Below are 22,204 nucleotides of genomic sequence, written 5' to 3' on the forward strand. Positions count from 1 at the left end.
GATGATCTTAGAGGTCTTTTTCCAACCTTAATGATTCTATGATTCTATGATATTTCTCCACCTGAGAAACAATTTATTTTGTCCCAGAGCAGAAGCCGAGTGTAAAATAATACAAATGCAGCGGTGGAAGTTCATGGAGCCTGTGCAAGACATGTCACACTAACACACAGCACTGTCTGAAATGGCTGCTTTGGAACTGGTAATTGCTTTCTGTTATTTGTTCTTAACATATGGGAGAAACTAAATGTTGTGTGTCTTTTTTGCCAGTAAACAAGATTGCATCAAAGATACATTGATTCTATCATCAGTTTCTCATCCTGACACAATCTGCAGGATCTTGAGTATAGGCTAGCTGCTTTAAGCAGCAGAGAGAACACTAATGGAAACTAATTTAAATTTCTATTTGCAGTGCTCATCTAAAGGTGCATAAACTTCAAAGGCAAATACCCTGTATTTCAAATACAAAGTTAAATCTTAATTTGCTGGATGAGCTGCTGTCTGAAAATACACAAAGCACTTCTGTGCTTTGAAATGATTCATAGCAGATGGGGAGAAAAATGATCATTAATTGATTCTTCAAATAAAACATCACAAGTATAACTGAGAGACCCGGTTGGAAAATCAAGTGGAGTAAATTTTCAGAGAAGTTTGTGCTTTTCACAGAAGTCTCATGGCAGAATTTCAAATCAGCTTGATGATTAAGCAGCAGGTCATTTTAAACCACGCTTACATTAACAAACCTCTGTAGCCATATTCATACTAGGGCAAGGCATAGTACACAAAGGGTTTGTTAGATTATAATTAGTTTAGATTACTTTCCATTATGTATCAGTAAAGGCAGCCCATGGGCTGGCTCATGTTTCAAGTTACACTGCTGTTCCTGTTAGCGCAGCAGTAGCTTTGGATAAGCTATCTGTGTGACAATATCTAAAAAAACCTGCCCAGCAGTGTTAAGTAGTGACCCCTGCACTTTTTTGGCCAATGAACCTGTACATGCCACCACCCATTCTTATTATCAAACTTTAAACTGAAAATAGGACAAAAGTGATAATGCAAGATTGTATTTCGCAAGAGTCTTTGGGCTCCTTGCAAGCAAGTCTCTAGATTACACTTTGAAAAGCCACTGCATTAAACCATATTCTTATTAGCGTATCAGTACCACTGGAGAAACAGACCTGTAATCTGTGACATCAGAAACTAGTATTAATTACTTTGCAGTCTTCAAGCCGACTTCTTTGTTACTCTTATCAGCAGTACTTTTCATAGGCTGTTTATTCTCGGTGGTCCTTTTTTAAAATCACAGAAATACTATATGGTTTTAGTTTTATTTCATGAATTTACTTGACACGTGTAAAGGCGAAGCAGTCACACTGACACTTCTGAAGGATGTTTTAATCCTTTTGTGTTATTATATAATTTTTTGATTCATTTTTATCTGGTGTGGTTTAGCACAGCAGTATGGACACACCCACTGCATCTCAAAGCATAATCTTTCTGACACTTAAATGACATTTTTCCATTTTCGTGGGTAATGAATAATTTACAGTGTGGGCCTGGAAAGAATCTATGCTCATATTTAAATATCTGCAAAATTTACAGATTCACTTTTTCATTTTGAAAGCTCTAAGATAATACAAAATGTTTCACTTACTGTACTTCTTTTTCTCTAAAGAGATTATGGTCTGCAGATTGTAAAAATGCTTTATAAACTGTAGCTCAATCAACAATTTAACATAAAAATACATAACTTTGCAAGGCTAGTAGGTGTTTCCACTGTCAAAAATTAAGGAGGAAATAATTAGAAAAACTATGCTTAATCCAAGCCTATCTGTAATATTAAAAGGGGAGAGATATATATTTCTCTTTACATGTAGGTATAGATATTGAGGTTCAGAGGAGTCTGCATCTTACAAGTCTAGGAAACCATTTGTGCATTTGTTTTGTTTTATGATTCTGAAGTTAGATTATTTTGTCTCAGACGGAGAACAGGAAAAGCTCATTTAAGGTTGAAAACTGAGAGAGAGTTTAAGGTACAATTGAGAGATACAGCAAGTATATAAATTAAAAAGAGCTAGTGAGAGGAGAGAAGGCATCCAAACTCCTATATTGCCAGAGGATGCAGTCAGACAAACCAAGGAAGCAAGCCCTATGAAGGTCAGTCCAGCTTGGAGCTGTGGAGGTAGAGATCTGAACTCAGGGAGGAAAAAGGCAGAGACAGAGGCACACTGTAGACAAAAGAAAGAGGGAGGAAACAAGAAATAGCCTGGGACATGCAAACAACAGGGTGGTACAAAGAGGCTACTCTGTCCATCATATAAGTCATTTGAAATACAAGGCAACCTCTTTATTAAACTTGTCTGGAACTGCATTTTTCTTGCTTCATGTTGGGATAGAGACTATTTGGCAAAGGTGGATGGTGTTGGTCACTTTTTCCAAGCATTACTGTTGAATATTTAACTCTTACCTTGATATAGAGTAACTAACTTTGTTACCAGACAAAGCTTAAAGATAGAAACCAGTGAATCTCTAAGTGATATGACAGGCAAGGGTACGCCTCTTGAGAGCAGCAGGGTTTTTTAACAGGATAAAGTAACATTCCTCTCGACATGCCTTTTTCCTAGCATGAGTTGTGGGATTCAGGGGAAATAGAGCATATTCTTTACAATCAGTTGTAAAGATGAGGCTTGGAACCAGTGCTGTTCCAATCACCTCAGCAAAGATCAGCATCTCATTGCACACAGTCACCCATGCTCAATTAGTCCGCTGAGAACAGCATGTAGAAACGGTTAATGACTTAGAGCTTCACGTGGCAACAATTGATCACAATTTCTGAATACAAAAATATTCACCTTCCAAATCTGGCCTTCCTGAAATATGTTGTTGTCTAGGTAATGGGATATTTTGCAAGTCAGCTGGGCCAAATTGATCAGGTAGTGTGTGTCTGCTTAACTCCACTGGAGTGGTGCCACACAGATACATACTAAATGAAGATGTCACCTAACAATTTTACATTACTTATTCAAACCAGACCTAAGATCTGTTTAGAACTTTTACCAAAGCTGGTACGTATCTGTACTTCCTGACTGCCACTTTGATGCAAAGAAAAGTTTTTTCCTGAAAATATATATCTTTTTAATATAATGTCATTTCAATACAATATTGTTTCTGACAAGTTGATTCATTATTCTGAACTACTGATACGGCATATGCCATACCACCATCATTGTCTGATCACAGAGCTCCTTACATCATTCTTATAGATCATTCTTGTACATTATCATCTCTTTCCAGTTTTGAAGTTCCATCATCCTTGTCAAGATCTGGAAGTGCAGCTCAGGACATGGCAGTGCCCACAAGTCAATAGTGGGTAAGTGCCATTTTAATGTGTCAGACGGCAATATATTTTAATATTTATTCATTTAAGTTCAGTATGTAAAACTCAAAATACACATGAAATACATTGAATCTTCATGTAAACCTCTAAAAAGAAAAGTGTTTATTGTGCTTCTAATGTGGAACCAAATGTTTAAGAAAAGGTTCTTTAAGAGTGATCTTGACACTTCAGTGCTACAAAGCTTTACAATATTGGTTGTTGGTATTGTAAGTCAGGGAGTCTGATGTGAGCAACGACTTAGAACAAGTTTTTTTTCAGACTGGGTGCTTTAAGTATGAAGTTTGTCATTATGCAGCCAGTAAATGACCTGATTTTCAAATGCTGGTTACCCAGGACTATATCTAGTCTGCTTTAGAGGTTCATTCCATTAAAGGTAACCCAGACTGGAAAGCCAGATCTTAGGGTCCCTTAGTGAGGGGACACCGTATAGGATGTCCTCAGGCACAACAGCCATCTCATGAGCTCTGTCAGCATCTTCTCTTAAGGGCTTTTTAACACTTATCCTGCACCCTGTTTTGTCTGTATCACGATCGAATATACCCCCATGAGATAACTGATACTTATACCGTTATCTGAAACTGTCTCAGAACAAAATAAAAGGAATTGAAGAACCTCTGCCAGGGGACAGATCCTCATAACTGATTAACAGCTGTACCAGACCATTTAGTTAGAGTGCTGCTTGAGGGCCCCATGAAGCCAGTCTGTACAGTTCATGAGGTGTCCTGGTGGGACAAAGTGGAGAAGATGCTGTAAGACCTGAGTTATCTTGGTGCTTCTCCCCCGTCATTCCAAACGGGCCGTGGTCATGATGGCTCCAACAATTTTCCAGGAGGTCCTAGAGATGGTTGGGGAATCTAAACCTGACAATGCCCCCTAGCATAGGGAAATAACATACTGCATAGAAACTAGCCATTCCTGAGGAAGTCAAATAGCAAAAGCTAGGTTTTACTATGCACATCTAACAGTTTTTATCGTCTATCCAAATTTAGCAACTGATAAAGAAAAACAGCAGAAAATCTATTATTGATATTGTATAGCAGATACAGTGGTCTAAAGTTATAACTCAGAATGTTAATCCTATTGGATTTTCCCTATAGTTTTATAAAATCACCACAGGAACTTCAGTGATAGCAAATGGTCATAAGGTGAGTTTTATCTCTCATCAGAAAGAGATGAATCAGTCTGCTTTTATATAAAGTTAATGTTTAAATTATTCACTTCCTAACCAGTCATCAACAATATATGTTGCTTTGCAGCTATGAGCTAAGTTCACAAATAGGAACTACAAGCCCAAGTGTTTCTGTAAGGTACTCACAGCCAACATTTCGGCGCTACTGATATTCACAGTCCTGTAGCTTGTTAGCCACTTGTTGTCATATGAACCTATAACCTTCAGGGCCCTAAATGTTTGCTGATAAAATCCCATAGGTACTTCCATTTCTGCTACTGGGCACACACTTTATGAGGGGAGAATCAAGCTTGCCCAACATCAGACCAGGGCACTTGTGATAAAATACCTAGCTGAAGACAGCTTTTGTCCCAAACTAGTTTCCTGAACTTCAGACTGTCTTTCAAATCCAAGTAAGCTAGTAGTTCTTAAGGCCATCAGTCCTACAGATGATTTAGATGGTTTCAAAGATGCTCAGAAATAAAGAAAAACAATCTCAAAGAATCTAATGAACACACCTGGAATTTTTTATTAGGATCACTGTGTTTAATTTGAAACCTCTTGAATGAATAATTCCAGACTGGTGTTAGAAATTTTCTTTGCAGTAAGAATAATGTCTCTTAAATTGACACTTATAGGCCTGGATTAGAGCTCAGCTACATTTCTAAATCCAATTTCTTGTTATGTTTAAAGTGTGTATTTGGAATTGTTCACGATTTTGTAATGAAGACTATTTTTTGTGCAGCATACGGAGTGATAATGTAAAAGCAGAAAAAATGAGAAGAGTTAGAAAGTAGTAAGTTCAGAAAAAAAATCCATACTGATTTCTTTTGGCTGACAATGTTATATAAAGATTTCAGAATTAAGAATAGATACAAAGTTTACTCTAAATTTCAGTGCACCCAACTTAACCTCTCAGAATTCTGCAAGCTTTGGGAAACATTTTGGACAGACAACCTATGATGAGAGTATAATTTCAGTCAAAACATATCACTACTCTTACTTCAAGGTAATTAAAGAATGAGTTCCTTAGAGGTATAAATTTTCACAATAAAATGTTTCACTTATATTCTGTTCCACTGTGAGAGTGAAACTTTGTACTATCATAGTTATAGTACAAAAACTGTAGACCTTTAACAGAAAAGTTAACTTTTGCTAGAAGGTTGTAACATCTCATTGTACATTAATTTACTGGCGTCTTTTAAAAAAAGCAGCTTGGCTTCTATCATATTTATTACTTCTTATGAATGACATCAAGAATGGCTTCTTCTGAATTAAAGAAAAACTTGGAGGTTGGTAATTTGATTATTTGGAGGATAGTTCGGTTTCTTTACTTAAAAGTGACCAGGGTTAAAATCATAAGCAGCCAAGGTATTATTTTACCCTGAGCTATCTTTTACTTTTTCCTAACAGTGATGTAATAAACCCTTTTTAGTTATTAGGTAGTTTGGGTTGAGGGAAAAACTTTGTGTGAACTTTGACTAGATTGCAGAAAAAAGATATCTTAAATCTCCAAAAGATGTAAAAAGAGTCAGATATTGATTGTAATTAGGGTACTTACCTCTGTTCCTACTCCAGATTGTATGACAAGTGACTTAAACATCTATATGTCTGCTTTTCCAGTGGAAGAATAGCCATGGGAGTATTCAATTCTACCTAATTAATGTTTGAAAGTATAATACATGTGGAATTTATTAAAATGACATTTTCTGAATATAGTTCTCTCTTTACTGCAAGGTTGCATTGCTAATTGTCTAAAAGCATTTTGAACAGAGAAGTAATATTACAGATTATAGCTTGGTAGGTTAATCCATTTGTGCTTTTGCAATTTTAAAGCTACAATGAATTTTGGAAAAGTGAATACTCTAGGAAATGAATATTTATCAGGGAGGAAAGAAATCTGTTTCTTACATTACAGGCCAGCAAAACTTTGCATTTTATCCCAAATGTTAAAGTGCATGTCTCTGGCTAATTTATTGAAAGATTCAGTTTGCATTTAGTCATAAAATGTCAGTGAAATAACCTTTTGCCTTTGATCTGCCTTTTGGGTTATAACTTAGAATTTCCCAGTGATAATAACATTGGTAGAGCACGAGGAGGAAACTTAAGCTAAGTTCTCCAGCAAATCAGAATTTAAAATGTCAAAAAAATAAACGTGCTTTGTGTTTAAATTTATAATTATCCTTCTGTTAAGGCTGAAGAGATTATTTTGACAGGAGGCTTGAAATCTCTCCTTCCCCATGTGCTAAGGAGAATAATTCGATGCAACAGACTCAGTATTAGTAATACTTCTGGAATGGCAGAGGGTAAGTAAACCTAACAGCTCTAAGTGCAAAAGTGACTCCATTTTAGATTCATAGCTATGTGTTTTCTTTTTTTGTTTGTGAAGGAATGTAGGAATATCAAAAGCATCGAAGTAAAACGGAAGAAAATGTTAAGTTGACTTATGTTCTTAAGTCACTTGGGTGTTTTTGAAATCACATTGTAAGCACCTCACACTATGTTCTTAAATCATAAAGCTACGATTTGGGGCGGGGGGGTGGGGAGGGAGAGAGAGAGAAAGAGAGAATGTATCATCCTACCTGTGTAAAGTACGTGGACTTTGTTTTCAAAGTTTGCAGTGCATCCCTCAGCTTCCAGTTATGTCAGTGAGAAATTACAGATGCAGAAAATATTTGAAAAATCTTTAACCAAATCTGGCTTTTCTTGCGTACGTTATTATCACATTTGTAGGATAACATGCTAAGTTCTTCACAGAGACCTTGCTTTACTTAGTGCATCGGATACACTTTGGGGAAGAATTAGAGATGTATAGTTACAGAAGTGGTTTTCTGCTTCATTTGTTGCAGAAGTTGGAAATTACTGACTCAGCAAGACTGGGAATTAAAAGGGGGAGGGAAAAAATAGTTTTATACTCAGATAACTGAATGCATTCTGGAAAACTGATTTCTGTCTTGCCTCTCATGGCTGGACTTTTACAGAAGCAGAGAAGTCTGTGCCATTGTTCTGATCAACTTTAAAATGTAACAACGTAACTAAAAATACAGTGGCAAGTAGCTGATCAACAAAGCTGTGTGTAGTAGCATTACTATAACATAAGAACGTTAAGGGTCATTTTATAGAATCATAGTGAGTCTTGAAATTATGGTTTTCTTTTCCATCAGTACATAAGTTGAAAAATACTAATGGAAAACATGTTATAATGTTAATAATCTGCAGTTTGCCCCAACTGTATTTTTAAGTGCATGTATTGCTGCAGTAGTTTTAAATGTGTTAGTTTTAACATTTGAGAAAAGTATTGTTTACGTACAAAGCAAGTTCAGACTTCTAGCCATGAGCATACAGCTCTGTTACGCAAAGACTAATGAAACTAGGGTAACTGGAATTTCTCAGAATCCTTAAAATTGTCTTACGTTGTTGGGTGATATACTACTAAAATAATTCTTTCTTACTGTCATTGTCATTCACCAAAGAAATTAAAAACTCTTTCTAAACTTCTCTGAACTGGGATGTGAGTGCGTTGAATTAATGCATGGGTTGATCAGCATGTCCAGCTTCACTAACATTGCTCGTGAATATATTCATAATGATGGATACATAATGCAAGTATATATGTAAACTGATATGGGAAGAGAAAAATATCTTTTCATCTATAAAGAAAGTAAGGCTAGTTATCAGGAGGAGCAATAAAGTTGTCAAAGAGTTACAACGAAGCTTCCTGAGTTTGTAGAGTACCTCAGTGACCTACAGATTCAGTCTGTCAGCTGTGACTAGTATTTTAAATTCAGTGTTGTCTGAGTCGAATGCACTGACTAAAACCATAATTTTAAGAATGTGTGAATATCACCAGCAAAGTAGAAAGTGCCTGTGGATTTCACATGGATGGCAGGGAATGAAGTTGAGGGATATCTGAATGTAGTATTTTATTCAGTGGTAAATTTAGTATGTTTATTTAACAAAAATGTATTTCTGTATTTAGCAAGAAACTGTTTCCGTATTTAGTAACTTTTGCTAGCAATAAAATGAATTTTTGTGCTGAGTACTCCCAAGAGAGCAGTTTGTGGGCACATTCAGTGTGCAAATACATGCTTACCTCAGCCTTTGCTTTGCATTTTTCCATTAGGAATAGAATTTTATCTTTTGGTTTCTTTGTTAGCTTTGGTCAAGAGTAAGATTTGGCTGATTTTCTACAGCCTTTTAAGGCAGATCATTGATTTCAGCTAAATGATTGCCTCTTGGATGACAGACTACCACAGTATTTAGGAAAGTGAGAGCTGCTATGCAGCCTCTTACTCACCTGTTTGATATCAGACATGGTAATAACTTTTCAAGACAGCATCAATACAGGAGTTAGGGACTGTTACTTAGCAGTTTTATACACCAGACTAGTTGTCTGGTGTATTTCCTCTCTGTATTTGAACAGCTGGTATTTACATGCACAAAAATTAAAATGACATTGGTATTAACTACTACTGTTTAGAAAATAAATTTTTGCTAAATAAATGAATGTGAGCTTTCTTCATTGATACTCATTGCAAAAATGTTAGTGTCTTTAGAAGCTGTTGCATGGTAGTAGTCAACAACCTTTTAAATCAAAGTTGATTCCAAGTGAAGAAAGTGTAGCAGTTCATTTTAGTTTTTTAAATTAGAAATAGTAGAAATGACTGAGATTCAGTGTGACAGACGAGTTTATTCCTGAGCTGTAATTATGTCTGTTAAATTGCAGCCCACAGTAAAATTCCATAGCCAACAAGAATGGGCTACATAACATCAAGATACCCGGAGTTACTGTTGGACTGGCCATGATTTATAGCTTGCTATTAAATGAAAAAAAAAATGGTGAAAGTGTGGTATGCAATAGCCTTTCTTTGGCTTTGTGCTAACATTTGCAAAGTAAAGTATTTTCCTATAGAATATTAATTTCCCAGGTTAGGTAATAAATTGTTTATATATAAATTCATAGAAATGTTTATTAAGGTAATTATGCTGTCTTCGTATTCTAGTACTACCCATATCTGCCAACTATTTTAGCTGTGAACAACTTCACATACAGAGTACATCTAGCTATGATTTTAAAAACATTTCAAAAAGTTGTTTAATTTAATTACGGACTTCTGAATCAAAAATTTCCTTGAGGTAATTTTTTATAGACCATCTAAGGAAATCTATACAGAAAAGTTACTGCTTCACAAACAAAAAGCTGAATTAATAACCAGTCATTCCTACCTTCCACAATTTCAGGCTATAAACAGGCCAATGTCGTGATTTTGCACGAGTCCCTGGCTGATGACTTTGAGAAGTTTTGCCATGCAAATAACGGCCCACTGCCACTGCTGTACAGAAGTAAACCAGGTGATTGGAAATGTCCTTCTCTGAGTAGTGATTCTGATATCAGGTAACTATGGACCAACTCTGCTTCTCAAAATTCTGCAGTGAATGCTGGTGGTGATCAGGAGGGTTTCAGGGAACAGCCCGCCCACACTGTTGTACATTTTGAACAAGTTTCTTTTCTTGGAGTTACACCTTTGAATGAAAACTATGCATGAGTGTAACAGCCTGATCGTCTTGTTCTTGAGAAACATGTTATGATAATTGTCAGTATTACAAGTATTTCTCTAACGCAAAAGTGAAATTTTGTGTAATTTCTAAATACTTTGCAGTCTGAGCCAGCAGAGTTAAATAATAGGGTTTCACCTTTGTTTTACTTAGTAGTAACGCAGGCATGGTGACCGCATGATATTTGTGGGGTCTCTGAAATTTGAAAGATGTACTCTTGTAGTAAACACTAAAAGCAAGACTTAAAAGAGCTCCCAAATTTTTGAAGCCCTGTGACAAGACACGTATAAGGGAAATTTACCTATAAAACCTAAAAAATACCAAAGTCTAACATCTGTTTACCAGCTTGTTTTTGTGCAGAATAAGGTGTTCTGGTGTTTTTGCATGTGTTTGTTTCATTGTTACTCAGAAAGAAAAGAAATAGATAAAGTAGGCTGTATCTTGTGGTTTGATATTGGGTTAATGTAAATTCAAACAATTCACCTTGTTTTCAAAAAAATATGGTAAAGCTGTGATAACTTCGTATTTCACTAGAACGGACTGCCTACAGTACAAAATATACGAGCATGGAGCTTGTACTGGATCACTGAAAAGCCTAAAGGAGTATTCTGAACAACTTAAGGACATGGTGACTTTTTATTTAGGCTGCAGCTTCTCTTTTGAAAAAGCAGTCCAAAATGCTGGCATTCCCGTAAGAAATGTTGAACAAAAATGTAATGTAAGCATGTATAAGGTAAGTATGTGCACACACACATAGTCTTTGTCGTAACTTTGCCTTTGAGTATTTGTCCGTATTCACATTATGTGCATATAACTATTGCTCAAAATCAGATCTTTTTTCCCTACCTGCATCATAACTTGGCATGTGCTAGTGCTAAGTGCATAAAAATACAGGGTAAAATATGCCCAGCCTCAGTTCAGTGCTTTTCTCAACTTTCTGCAAGGCCAATCTGCTTTTTTATTCGTTTATGGTGACAAAGTTTTTCCCTGTGTGCTGTGGCAGCCATTTCATTTGGATTCTGTTCTGGTTTGCCTTCTATGTTTCAACCGATGACCCATGCGCTATTCTGACCATGCCTTTATTCATGCCCTGCTCTCCATACCGGCTCTGGCTTGCAGTAGGAATATTCCTTTTATGAGCCATGACAGTAGCAGTTTCTTCTGCATGTATGACAGCCACATTTTGGATTTTTCCTGTGACAGTAGAGACTTTAAACTGCATATTTGCTACGAACCCAGACCTCTGGGACAGAAGATGTTCCCAAAAACTTGAGCCATCTACCATAGCACTGAAATTTATAACTGTGCTCAGAAAGTTTATAGTGCAGATTTTAATGTTGGCAGAAGTCCTAGAATAATTCTGGCTCCAGTAGGTAGACCCTTCAATATTAAGAACACTTAAGTACACATCTGCATGTCTTTTTCCTATAACCTTTGTCTAGTAGAACAGCATTGTTGTTTTCAGTGTTATCATTTCACAATCTTTTTGCTATACTCCTGGCCAAAATGAAAGCACAAACGTATCTCATACGCAAGTCCTTCTACCAAGCTTAAAGAAAAAAAATACAACTATGTATCTGCTTATAACGTTTCAGAATTAGGAAAACTTCATAGTTTATAGCACATCAATACTGTGAAGAACTGTACAGCATGTTTCTTCAGTGACAGGTATAATGATTTTTATTACAAAGATTGTTAATGAACATTTTCTATACAGCTCTATCTGTCTACATATCTTGTTTACGTTCAAATGCAACTTAGATATCAGACATTTTGTTCTAAGAAGCCAGACTGCTTTATTTCTGAATAGAAAAGGTGCTTCAGCATCCCAGTCAGTGAGGATGATGAATTCCATAGAACCTTTCTAGAGGCACAAAAGATTTGTATGTGTGGAATCGGCACGTTGCTTCTGTAGAAGCGGGTACTGCCAGCAGCAGGAGTTCCTGACCTTCGCGTGTTACAGAACACTGTAGCTCCCCTGAATTCAAATACAGAAGATTGATTCAGACCAAGTAGGTTTGTTGCTGTGTGATACTTTTTATGAGCTTTTTCCCTTTCTGTATGGGAAGCACACGGTTGTTTTCTGACAATAGTCAGTATATACTGAGCTCACCACACTGTACGCTGCATCTACCGAAGCAAGAAATGCATAATGTTGAAAATCATAGTGATCAATATGAAGAAGCTCAAGGATGGAATGTTTCACTCCTGCACTGCTGGATCTTACAAAAAAAAAAAAAAAAGCATGCTAAGAATTTTTTTTTTTTTAAAGGATTTAAAATGAATGTTAGTACGCGGCCTTTCTAAGCTCAAGTACAGCACAAAGTTTTAGACTTACTTCTTCTAATACTTTAGAAGTATTATTCAGTATTCCTGCTAATGCCTTGGATTCTTTTGAACTGCCAGACAGCTGTGCCTTGCTACAGTGTTTCTACTTTTCGCTGCAACTTAGTAGTCACAATGAGACCTATTCCTGAGAGCAAGTTGGAAGCAGCTGTGCTGGCAACCTCTGAATCAAAAGAAGCCCACGGAGCACCAATTCACGTGGGTGACCCTGGTCAGTGCTTTTCGTGTTTCACTCTGCATGCGCTTCGCTGTGTATAAAAATGGAGGGGGGAACCACGGGAAGCGGTAGGACTGAAACACCTGCACCAGAAAATTTATTATGTTTTAATCCTTTCTAATGGTCACAAATCTGAATTGGGGGGGGAGGAGAAAGAAAAAAGTAGGTTTTGACTGAGCTGAACACAGAGATTTCTTGGATAAAAGATAGCTGTCTGATGTAGATAAGTTATATGGCAGGGGTGGTTTTGGTAAAAAGTGTAATCACATTTTTCTAAAATGTATGCAGTTTCGTTTATATGCAAATACTTTCTTGCTGTCAGAGATTCCAGTGACAGGGTAGCAATGATTGACAGCATGGGGAGAAGTATGTGTGGATGCATTTTATGTCTTAGCGGATGACTGTGAAAGTAAATACTGCATTATTTTTAAAAATAGTGAAATAGGATACGTTGAGCACAACACTTAAGACAGAATAACTAGAAATATGACAAGAATATATTTTTTTAAAAAAAACAGCTCAAACAAGTATAGGTCTATTCTTTGCAAGGGAAAGCTGAAAAAAATGATAAAACAGGAGGCTGTTTGAAAAAAACAAAACCAAACACCTGTAAGATGAGGATAGATCACAATAAAAAAAAAAATCCCCTCTCCTGACAGAAATTTGTCAATCAGTAGACTCATGGGCTGCACACGCAGAAGGATCACATCGCAGAGCATGGAAGGAGATGTCGTTGGTAACAGTACACCCCAGTAATATATTTGGTCTGAGTGCTTAAATCTGAGGAACTAGTAATAAGTCATTACTTTGAGTAGAGCAACAAGATGATTGGGCAAGTGAGGGTCTCCACCGTTTATTTATTTTTAACAGAAAAGAGTAAGTGATTATATATACAGATGATATAAATTAATTCCAGAAAAGACAGTGGTATATTAAAGCATCTGAAGAATTGAAAACCAAGGGAAGAGAGCAAGTGCTTAGAATGACCCAGAATATTACAAGTAGGTGTTAGAATAAAGCAAAAGACAATTTAGTGAAAACTGGTTAAGAGTGAGCTGTAGTTATCTAACCCAGAGAGGTAAAAGAGTGGTTGCTCATTTCTCTAGCTAAAGAACGTAGGAAGCTAAAGCAGTAGAAAACATGTTCTAGAAAGAACCCGTTTTGCATTGCAGTCATTTATTCTTGTTTGCCAGTGTTATGAATATAATTCTTCTGTTGATAGAGAGGATTTATAATATCTTGGAAACTCAACATACACATCTAGCTTGTATTTTGTTGCAGAAATAAAGTGAATACATTTTTACTGATGTCATCAAGTACAAAAAGGGAAAACAAGTCAGCGCAGGTTCTGGGGACGTGCACTCAAAGGCAAACTAAATGTGCCACTTCAGTGGGACTTGCCACTGTTGTGATTCTAGCTTAGTGTCATTGAATGATGTCTGGGGTCCGCCCCCCCCTCCCTGGCTTTGCAGTAGTATTGCTTAATTGGAATCTCTCATGATTTCATTTTTGATCAATTCCAGGTCTGCTGGGAATACAAGATCTTTCCAAACCAGATTATGGAGATCCAGTTCACCTTCATCCTGGTGATATTCCAGTGTTTTGGGCCTGTGGAGTAACAGGAGTAGAAGCAGTCATCAACTGCAGTATGTACTATACTTGGAGACTCTTTTTAAATTATCCTTCAATATCTTTTTCTCTTTCTTTTCTTTTTTTTTTTTCTTTTTTTAAAAACATGGACTGAATGAGTTGGCTGATTAGCAGGCTTGATTTTAGGCTGAACTAAAAACCACCCCAACCAAACAACAAAAAAAAAAAATCACTTGGCAGGACTGTTTTCCACTGTGAAATACAGGTCTACCTTCAAGGAAGTTCTTACTGAAATTCCATCACTTTTGTTTGAGTATTTTAAAGGCAGAAATCTAAAGCTCTGGCAGCATCAAAATGTCTTTTTTAAGCATTATTAAAATCTAGAAGTTTAAAGGCATTATTTTTTAAGCTTCTTCCTTTTAAAATATTGTTTTGTATTACACTGCAGTAAAACAATAATAAAGGGGGAAAAAAAGCAGCCAGAAATCTTTCAAAAATGTTGTCAAGAGCTAGCAAATTGATTGACCTGAAAAAGAATTTTGAGCTTTTAGGTTTTGTTCTAAAAGGAAGTAAATGTGACACACTTTACATAAATGAAGCTTTGTCCTCGGCACAGAGCTGTTCTGCACTTTATCCAGTCGTTTATAACAGGCGTGAGCACAAAGGGCAAGAAAATGCAACTAAACCATAGTGACAGTATTATATACTGCTCCAAGTCACTAGTGTGTAATGAAATCTCATATTTTAGTTCTTACTGAAGAAGCAGCTTAATAATCATAGGCAGCATAACTGGGAGAGCCTTGGGAGGTCATCTGCTTCATCCTTCTCCCTTTGCAGGATCTGCTTCATCCTTGTGGTTCCTTACTGATGTTTATCTAAACTGCTCTCAACACCTGCTGTAAATCTGTTCAGCACGAGGAGCAGAGACTTCTTTTTCTTTCTTACATACAACTCCTTTTCTCCAGTCCCAAATCCAAACTGAAAACACCGCTCTTTCCTGTGTTCTCCAGCAGTTTTATTCATCTTCCTCATGCATCCTTGTTGCAGGGAAAGGAGAGGAAAAATTTGCTAACCTCTCTACAGTCTGTTGCCCAAAGCAGCTGTCTATCCTGCCTTTGCCTGGAACTGGCTTTTACTTTTGTTTATTTCTCCATTTTCTGTATTAAAACCAGTTGTCATTAATGCATTCCAGGAATTTTTTGGCAGTTTGTATCTTTCTGTGCTCCTTTCTCATCTAGGTAGTCAAAATTCTGCCATACCACCAGTTCCCATACTTCAGACGAATCTGCTAGCTTGTCACAAAAAATATTGTCTACTCACATGGTTTGGTGAGGTATATTAAACCTCAACAACCCTGTTCCCCAGCTGCTTTTAAATTAACTAGCCATAGACTCCCAACAGATCTAGCACAGATCAAGCACATATGTACTTGTTAAAGCAATATATCCTTCCTTTTCACCATTCTAACAAAGTAAGATTTTGCTTGTACCAGTTGTGATTTATCCAACAACATATCAATTTTGCCAAATCAAGTATAATCTAGATCAAGACTTCTGGAATTAGTATAAGGACAGCAAATACTTTCAGCTTAGGGAGCTACTACACTGTCAGGTCTAAATAAGCTTATTGTTCACCAGGGTTTTAGATGCCACTCAGATTCCCTTTGCTAAGGCTTACTGGTCACCTTTTGTCATTATTGCTTGCCAGTTTATAGGTCTCCTAGCTAGGTCGGCAAGACACTGCGCAGAGATGCTATTCCCCATTTTCTTAATCCGATAAAGGACTACTCCTAGCCAGCAAGCAGTAGTTGACATAGTTTTGTCGTATCACTACTGCAAGGATATTCAAAAGTACAAGAGAGACGCTATAGCTTCCAGCAGCACTCTAGAACCTAGAACATTAATTTATTCATACGGAAACAGTATCACCAACACACTGTGCAAACTTAAGCATTAACTTGTTCTTATGTCAATGCACTAGTTTCTTCATGCATGTCAAACCCAATTTTCAGATTTGCCAATTACTGACAGACTTCCTTGGAGGGTACCAGTGTTCAGTTCCTAAGTTGCCTCAAGTTTATACCAAAGAGGATATTGTAGAAAAACCTGATCTCAACAACCCATGTGAGCTTTTTAAAAGTGAAAACATTTTCAGATGTATATGCATGCATTTCTTTCTCAAAATGTATTAATTGCTGCAGTGTAACTTAAAATATCACCTGTTTTTATGATATAAGTGCACCAGGCAGGGACTCTGTGTTGTTAAATTAAATAGCTTTTTGCAACTTTATCATTCTGATATTTCAATATATTGCAATAACTATGTGTTTAATTGAAGTTTTTTCACCCATTTTAGGAGCTCCATTAGCTTTTACTCATTCTCCTGGCTGCATGTTCATTACCGACCTGAAGAATGACAATGTCACAGTCAGATCCTCAAGAGAAGTCCCACAAGTCCACTGCATTTCTCAAGATCCTCTGCATTATAGTATTGTGTCAGCAGAAGCAGCTCAAAAGATAAAGACTCTAGAGACCGTAATTGGAATAGATCCAGGTAAAAACAAAAACTCTCTTCCTTTAGTGGATTTTTTTATGAGGTAGATATGACCTATCCTGCTTTTTTAGATATTAATAAAGTTCAAGAACATGGTAAGAATCTAAAGGCAATTTTAAGGTTTTAAAAATTCTTTGTGGAATACAGTGAGTTGATATAACTAGGTCCTACATTTTCTGTTACCGTACTTAATATCAGAGTCTGGCCAAAAACATTCAACCTTATGGGTAATGGAATATCTGATCTTGATGACTGTATACTCTCAAAGTACATAGAAGCATCGTTGTTTACAGCAGACTGGAGAGTCCACAGGGAATAAGAACTGTTACTGAATAAAACTGAAATTGGTATGTAAAGTACAGGGCACCTCAGCATGCTGGTAACAGCTACAAGGATATTCACTGTACAGTAAATAGCACATTTCTTTACATATATTCACGACTACTGTGCTCCTACCAGAAAATTCTAGTAGTCGCACGTGCTTTTCAAACATCCCTCTCTGATGGGTGGAATTACATCAAGCTCTGCTGACACATTCATCACTGAGGTGTTGTGTGATGGACCAAAGTGACCTGATCACCACAGAACGTTGAGAGGTAGGGCTGCATGTGTGCACAAGGAAGAGGAGAGGGAAATAAAGGCAAACTGAATAGCGCAACCATTCCTAAAATACACACTGAATTAGTCCCCTCTGTCTGCTGTAAATTCTGATCTCAGTTTCCCATAAGTTTTCTGAAATCCTCTGTAGGCAGTAGTGGAAAACAGCTTACGCCCAGCTCTCCCAAGCTCTGGGTTTGGGCTCTGTGTATATGTTTGGGTCTGGTTATTTTTACTCACAAGGCCTCTCCTTTTCCCACTCTCTGGAGTTCAGCTTGGCACAGTGCCATGCTCTGCAGAAATACAGGACCTAACTTAAGAGTTAGCTCGTTTTATTGCTAGAGGAGAGTATAATACTTTATCTCAGTTAATATACCCCACTTCTCAGAGACTAATATTCCCTACTTCTGTTACTTAAGTCTTGTTCAGAACTTTTTTCTGTGTCCACTATCTATATATTACCTGTATGTTATGTAGGAGGAACAGAGGGAGAAATGGCAAAGGGGAAATGGAGGACAAAAAGAGGAAAGTGCAGAGGCGGGGCGGGGGGGAAGGTGAGAAGGATGAAGATGTGAGGAGGCTAGAAAACAATAGTGAGGACTTACCTCTCACTATCAGCCCATCATGCTAGTATTTGTGGTTTTCAGGAGTACTAGCAAATCGAAAGGACTGCGCTGTGAACTTGTGTTTCCGAGTGCCAGGGAAGGGAGAGGGGATAGGAAGTGTTTGAACAATGAAGGACATATACAGATAACACAGCACTGCCTCTTTAGGGACTGACCCATGAGAAGAGACATCTGTTAATATTCACCTATTTCTCAAGGTCAGATAACATGGTTCTCTACTACATGAAGTGTTACAAGATCTTTCAGCAGTCAACTGGATACTACTGTGTTAACTGAGTTTACAAAGTCCCCTGGTAACTTATAATATCTCTGAAACTTCACTTCTGTGGTTAATCATTTCATTAAGCGGAATTTATTTGGGAATTAGCTCTTCCCTAAGGCGATAGAGTTAAATAGAGACAAAGGACCGGCTTACTCATCTGAAGTCTGCATCAAAATTTCTGTAAGATCTGGGACGCTTGAGTTCCAATCTAGCTTCAGTAGCGAGACATGGTCTAGCATGACTGTCACCACAGATCAGAGGAAAGCAGAGGGCCAAAGGAAAGGAAACAATATGCAATAAGCTCTCAGAAAAAGAAAAAGCTATTTACACTAACACCTAGAAATGCTAGGCATAGAAATTTTCAAAATCCGGTTAACTGAAATTCTTAACCTGGAAGCACAGCCCATTATCTTCATTACTCATATCCTCCACCTTCCTAGGTTTCCTGAGGAAATTACCCCAATTCCTGCCTTGACCAGAGGTTTTTCTTTCTCTTTTTTTTTTTAACCCATTTTATGTCATTAAAGTATGCAGGTTCACCCACACAGAAGCTTCAAAAGGAGAATGATATATTGAAGTGTACTGTTCTCTTTAAAAACACTTTTATAGGAGACCGGGGTATAATTCATCTACACCGCCAGGACGAGCTGCTGAAGGCTTGCCTGTCCATCTCCCATGCTCGGTCGGTGCTGATAACAACTGGATTTCCTACCCACTTCGCTTACGAGCCACCAGAAGAGAACGATGGGCCCCCAGGAGCCCTCGCTATTGCAGCTATATTGCAGGCCTTGGAGAAAGAGGTTGCCATAGTAACAGATCAGAGAGCCATGAATCTGAATAAAAAGATTATTGAAGAGGCTGTTCAACTAGGTAAGACACACGTTTTCTCAGTTTTTATCTTGCCAATTTGAGCCAAGGTTTGCTTCAGTTAATCTCACTGTCACTTAGTATAGGATTTTTTTTTTTCCAGAGAATGAACCAGAGTTCATCCTCTAAGCTCTGATCAGCGTTGCTACGATGACATTTTGTTAAACCTAGCTGGCATCAAGTTAATGCTTACATAGCTGATTAGTGATTCTGGATTAGCTGTTTGTGTTGAATTCTGGACGTCTGTTCTTATTCTTATAGACCTGTTGTCTATCTCAAGGTCCCATTTACTAGCACCAATATCCAAATGAGTTTAATTTAAAGTAAGGATGCAGGGAGCTTATCAGGAATATTGAGTCCTTACTATTCTAATTGTTCTGCTTGCTTTTTTTTTTTTTTTTAAAGTTACTCAAACACACATTAAAAAAAAAAGGTACATAGTATCTGAATTGTATTTCATTTTCCTGTAGGAATCCTGAAGGGACCTGTCCCTCTACTGAGTTATCAAAGAGAAAGTGCTGATTCAGCTTTAATGTTTTTGTGTGAGAATGGGAACCCTGGAAGACCTAGGTACGTGTATTCAGTTTTTGAGAATATCTCTACTGTGTAGTTATAATAAAAATAACGACCATGATCTAAGAAGGCATAATGGTTACAAGTAAATCCTTAAGACCTGGAATGAACAGAACAAATTTTGAAGCCAAACATTGGTTTTGGAGCACACAGGGTACAGAATTCCATGTTATTCTGCAATTACGAATTTCTGGAGTACAAAAAAAGAAATGATACTTCATATATCAATAGCTCTTTTCCTTTGAAAAATTTCTAAAAGCTTTTCAGCTGTTATTGCATAGATATAGATATATATACACACACAAAATATATTATTTTACCAGTTTTTAAATCAGTGATAATATCAGAAAGGGGAAGTATGTCAGAGTCAGTGAAAGAGCTAGGAGAAGACTTGTGGAGTGTGTTCACTTTCTAGAGCTTTGGCTCAAGTCTGACAACTGGGGAATCTGATCTGATTTAATAAGATGTCATGTGTTTATAATAGTGTGAAAGTGATCATCCTATTGTCTTTAGGCAGCCAAAGCCAAAATTATAGATGTACGCATGCACTTCTCAATAATAATTTGAACTGTTTGCATATGTCTTGTTGAGTATACAATGTCGGGCAAAAATTCAGATTAATACAAAGTGTGTGATTAGGGTTAATGCACTGGAGAATTTGCTAAGTAGCTGTACACACATTTCATTACTTAGCAGGCAACTTACATTTCCTTTAAAAAGCATACATTGGTCATTTTTATTGATCTTTCCTTGTACAGCATTTTAATGTAGTTGCCTTCAGTTTGTTCTCTTTAATAAAAAGATCTTTCACCCTGGTATTTGCTTCATCAACTTACTCAATTCCCATTTCTTTCCACGGGTTAGCGTATGCTATAATTGTATGCTGTAATAGTATGCATGATACTGTCTTCATTTTTCATGTATTGTTTTAAAAATGTGTTTTATAGCTATGCATAATAAAATTACAGCCAGTTTCTATTTCAATTGATCCCACAGTCCCAAAAAGCTAAAGTAAGTGTTTCTTTAAAGTAGACAACTAACCTGCTTAAGGTCTCTGGAGTCGCTGTAGATAGCCACCCACAAAAACATTAAGTAATTCAGCAGAATTAGTAACCTCATGACAGTAAAATGGGAAAAACAGAAGCAAAATTACTTCATTCTAACATACAGTGGCAGAACTGAGTACTAAAATTCTGCTTAAAACATAGGACATCTGCAGTACTTCTGTCTACTTTCATAACTAGCAAAATAGCCATAGACTTAAAGGAAAATCCCCCAAATCTAAAGACCCAAACCAAAAAACTCCCTAACTAGAAACAAATGAACATTTGCCAAGCAACGTACTTTAAGCAGAGACTATATTTACACTAACAAGGATTTAGATGATCATTAATTTGCCACTTTTTTGTTTTCTTTGAAAACAGTTATAGAGACTAATGTCTTACAAGATGTTATGTATTTTAACATCAAAGAGAGCAAGGCCAGGTGGCTGACCCAAAGGTTTGCTGGTTAGGAGGATTTCAGGAACTTCTCCATTTCTTGGTGGCAAATGTGGTTTGAGGGAATTGCACTAAAGCTATAAAGAAACTAAACTAACTTTTGAAAATAAACTGTAGAGAACTACATTCAGAAATAGCAAATCAGTATCCAGGTTTTACCTCGAATCCCAAATAGTCAAAAAGTAGAACCAACCACAACAGGAGAAGCAGCCAACAGAAAAGTTTGTTACGTGAGAATCACAGCTTTGACTCCTCTCCTCTGTTCTTTCACTCGTCTCTAACCAGATTTGATCACCTGATAGCAATAGAGCATGCTGGGATGGCTGCTGATGGCAATTATTACAATGCCAGGAAAGTTAACATTAAACATCTAGTGGATCCCATAGATGAACTATTTTTAGCTGCACAGACTATTCCAGGAGTCACAACAACAGGTATGTGTGAGTTTGTGTTATATTCTCAGAAGCAAGAGAAGCACAAAACAGGAACTCTTACTGGAAGTGAAGGGGAGCAGGAGGCAGGTGCTGAATAACTGCTTGCGGGCTACAGCTGTTTGTCGTGGTTGAATTTAGAGACCGTTGCTGGAGAAAAATTAGAGGTTTCTATTGAAGGGTTCTCACAACCAAAAAAAATGAAGGAGTTGATTTCAAACTTATTTAAGGACAAAAAAGCAAGCCCAGATGTGTGTATTATCTATACATCAGTGCGCATACATATGCTTCTCTAAGCGTAGTTTTTGACACTGACTTTATTCTGTGTTTTATGTGTGAAAGACAGCATAAAAAGCAAATGACTACTGAATGGAAACATTACATATTAAAATATTATAGTTATTTTTATGATTGTTACACCTGTGTTAAAACAGCTTTCTGGATAGAATCTTAGTTTATGTTGCCTTTTAGCAGTACATTCTCTTGAGCAGGGATTGCATATTTGCATCTATTATGATAATGCCT

At 37.0% G+C, this 22,204-nt stretch overlaps 1 protein-coding gene across 12 annotated transcripts in view; it reads left to right on the forward strand.

Annotated features, from left to right (window-relative positions):
• The window catches only part of DGLUCY (D-glutamate cyclase), a 49,969-nt gene that overhangs the window by 15,281 nt on the left and 12,484 nt on the right, over positions 1-22,204 (forward strand). For 9 of the 12 annotated variants that reach the window (XR_012995948.1, XR_012995947.1, XM_076345280.1 and 6 more), the window contains exons 2-12: positions 93-199; positions 3,292-3,367; positions 6,779-6,868; positions 9,804-9,957; positions 10,653-10,851; positions 12,525-12,675; positions 14,205-14,327; positions 16,627-16,824; positions 18,919-19,179; positions 19,647-19,746; positions 21,534-21,682. Coding sequence is in view for 10 of the 12 variants with exons in the window: in XM_076345280.1 (XP_076201395.1) it covers positions 6,859-6,868; positions 9,804-9,957; positions 10,653-10,851; positions 12,525-12,675; positions 14,205-14,327; positions 16,627-16,824; positions 18,919-19,179; positions 19,647-19,746; positions 21,534-21,682 (1,345 nt within the window). In the remaining 2 variants the exon portion in view is untranslated. Of the gene's footprint in view, positions 1-87; positions 200-3,291; positions 3,368-5,809; positions 5,855-6,756; positions 6,869-9,803; positions 9,958-10,652; positions 10,852-12,524; positions 12,676-14,204; positions 14,328-16,626; positions 16,825-18,918; positions 19,180-19,646; positions 19,747-21,533; positions 21,683-22,204 lie in introns of those variants that run through there. The other 3 variants (XM_076345281.1, XM_076345282.1, XM_076345278.1) reach the window with 3 other exon arrangements.

The sequence above is a fragment of the Aptenodytes patagonicus genome, chromosome 7, assembly GCF_965638725.1.
Source record: "Aptenodytes patagonicus chromosome 7, bAptPat1.pri.cur, whole genome shotgun sequence".
Classification (NCBI taxonomy): Eukaryota; Metazoa; Chordata; class Aves; order Sphenisciformes; family Spheniscidae; genus Aptenodytes; species Aptenodytes patagonicus.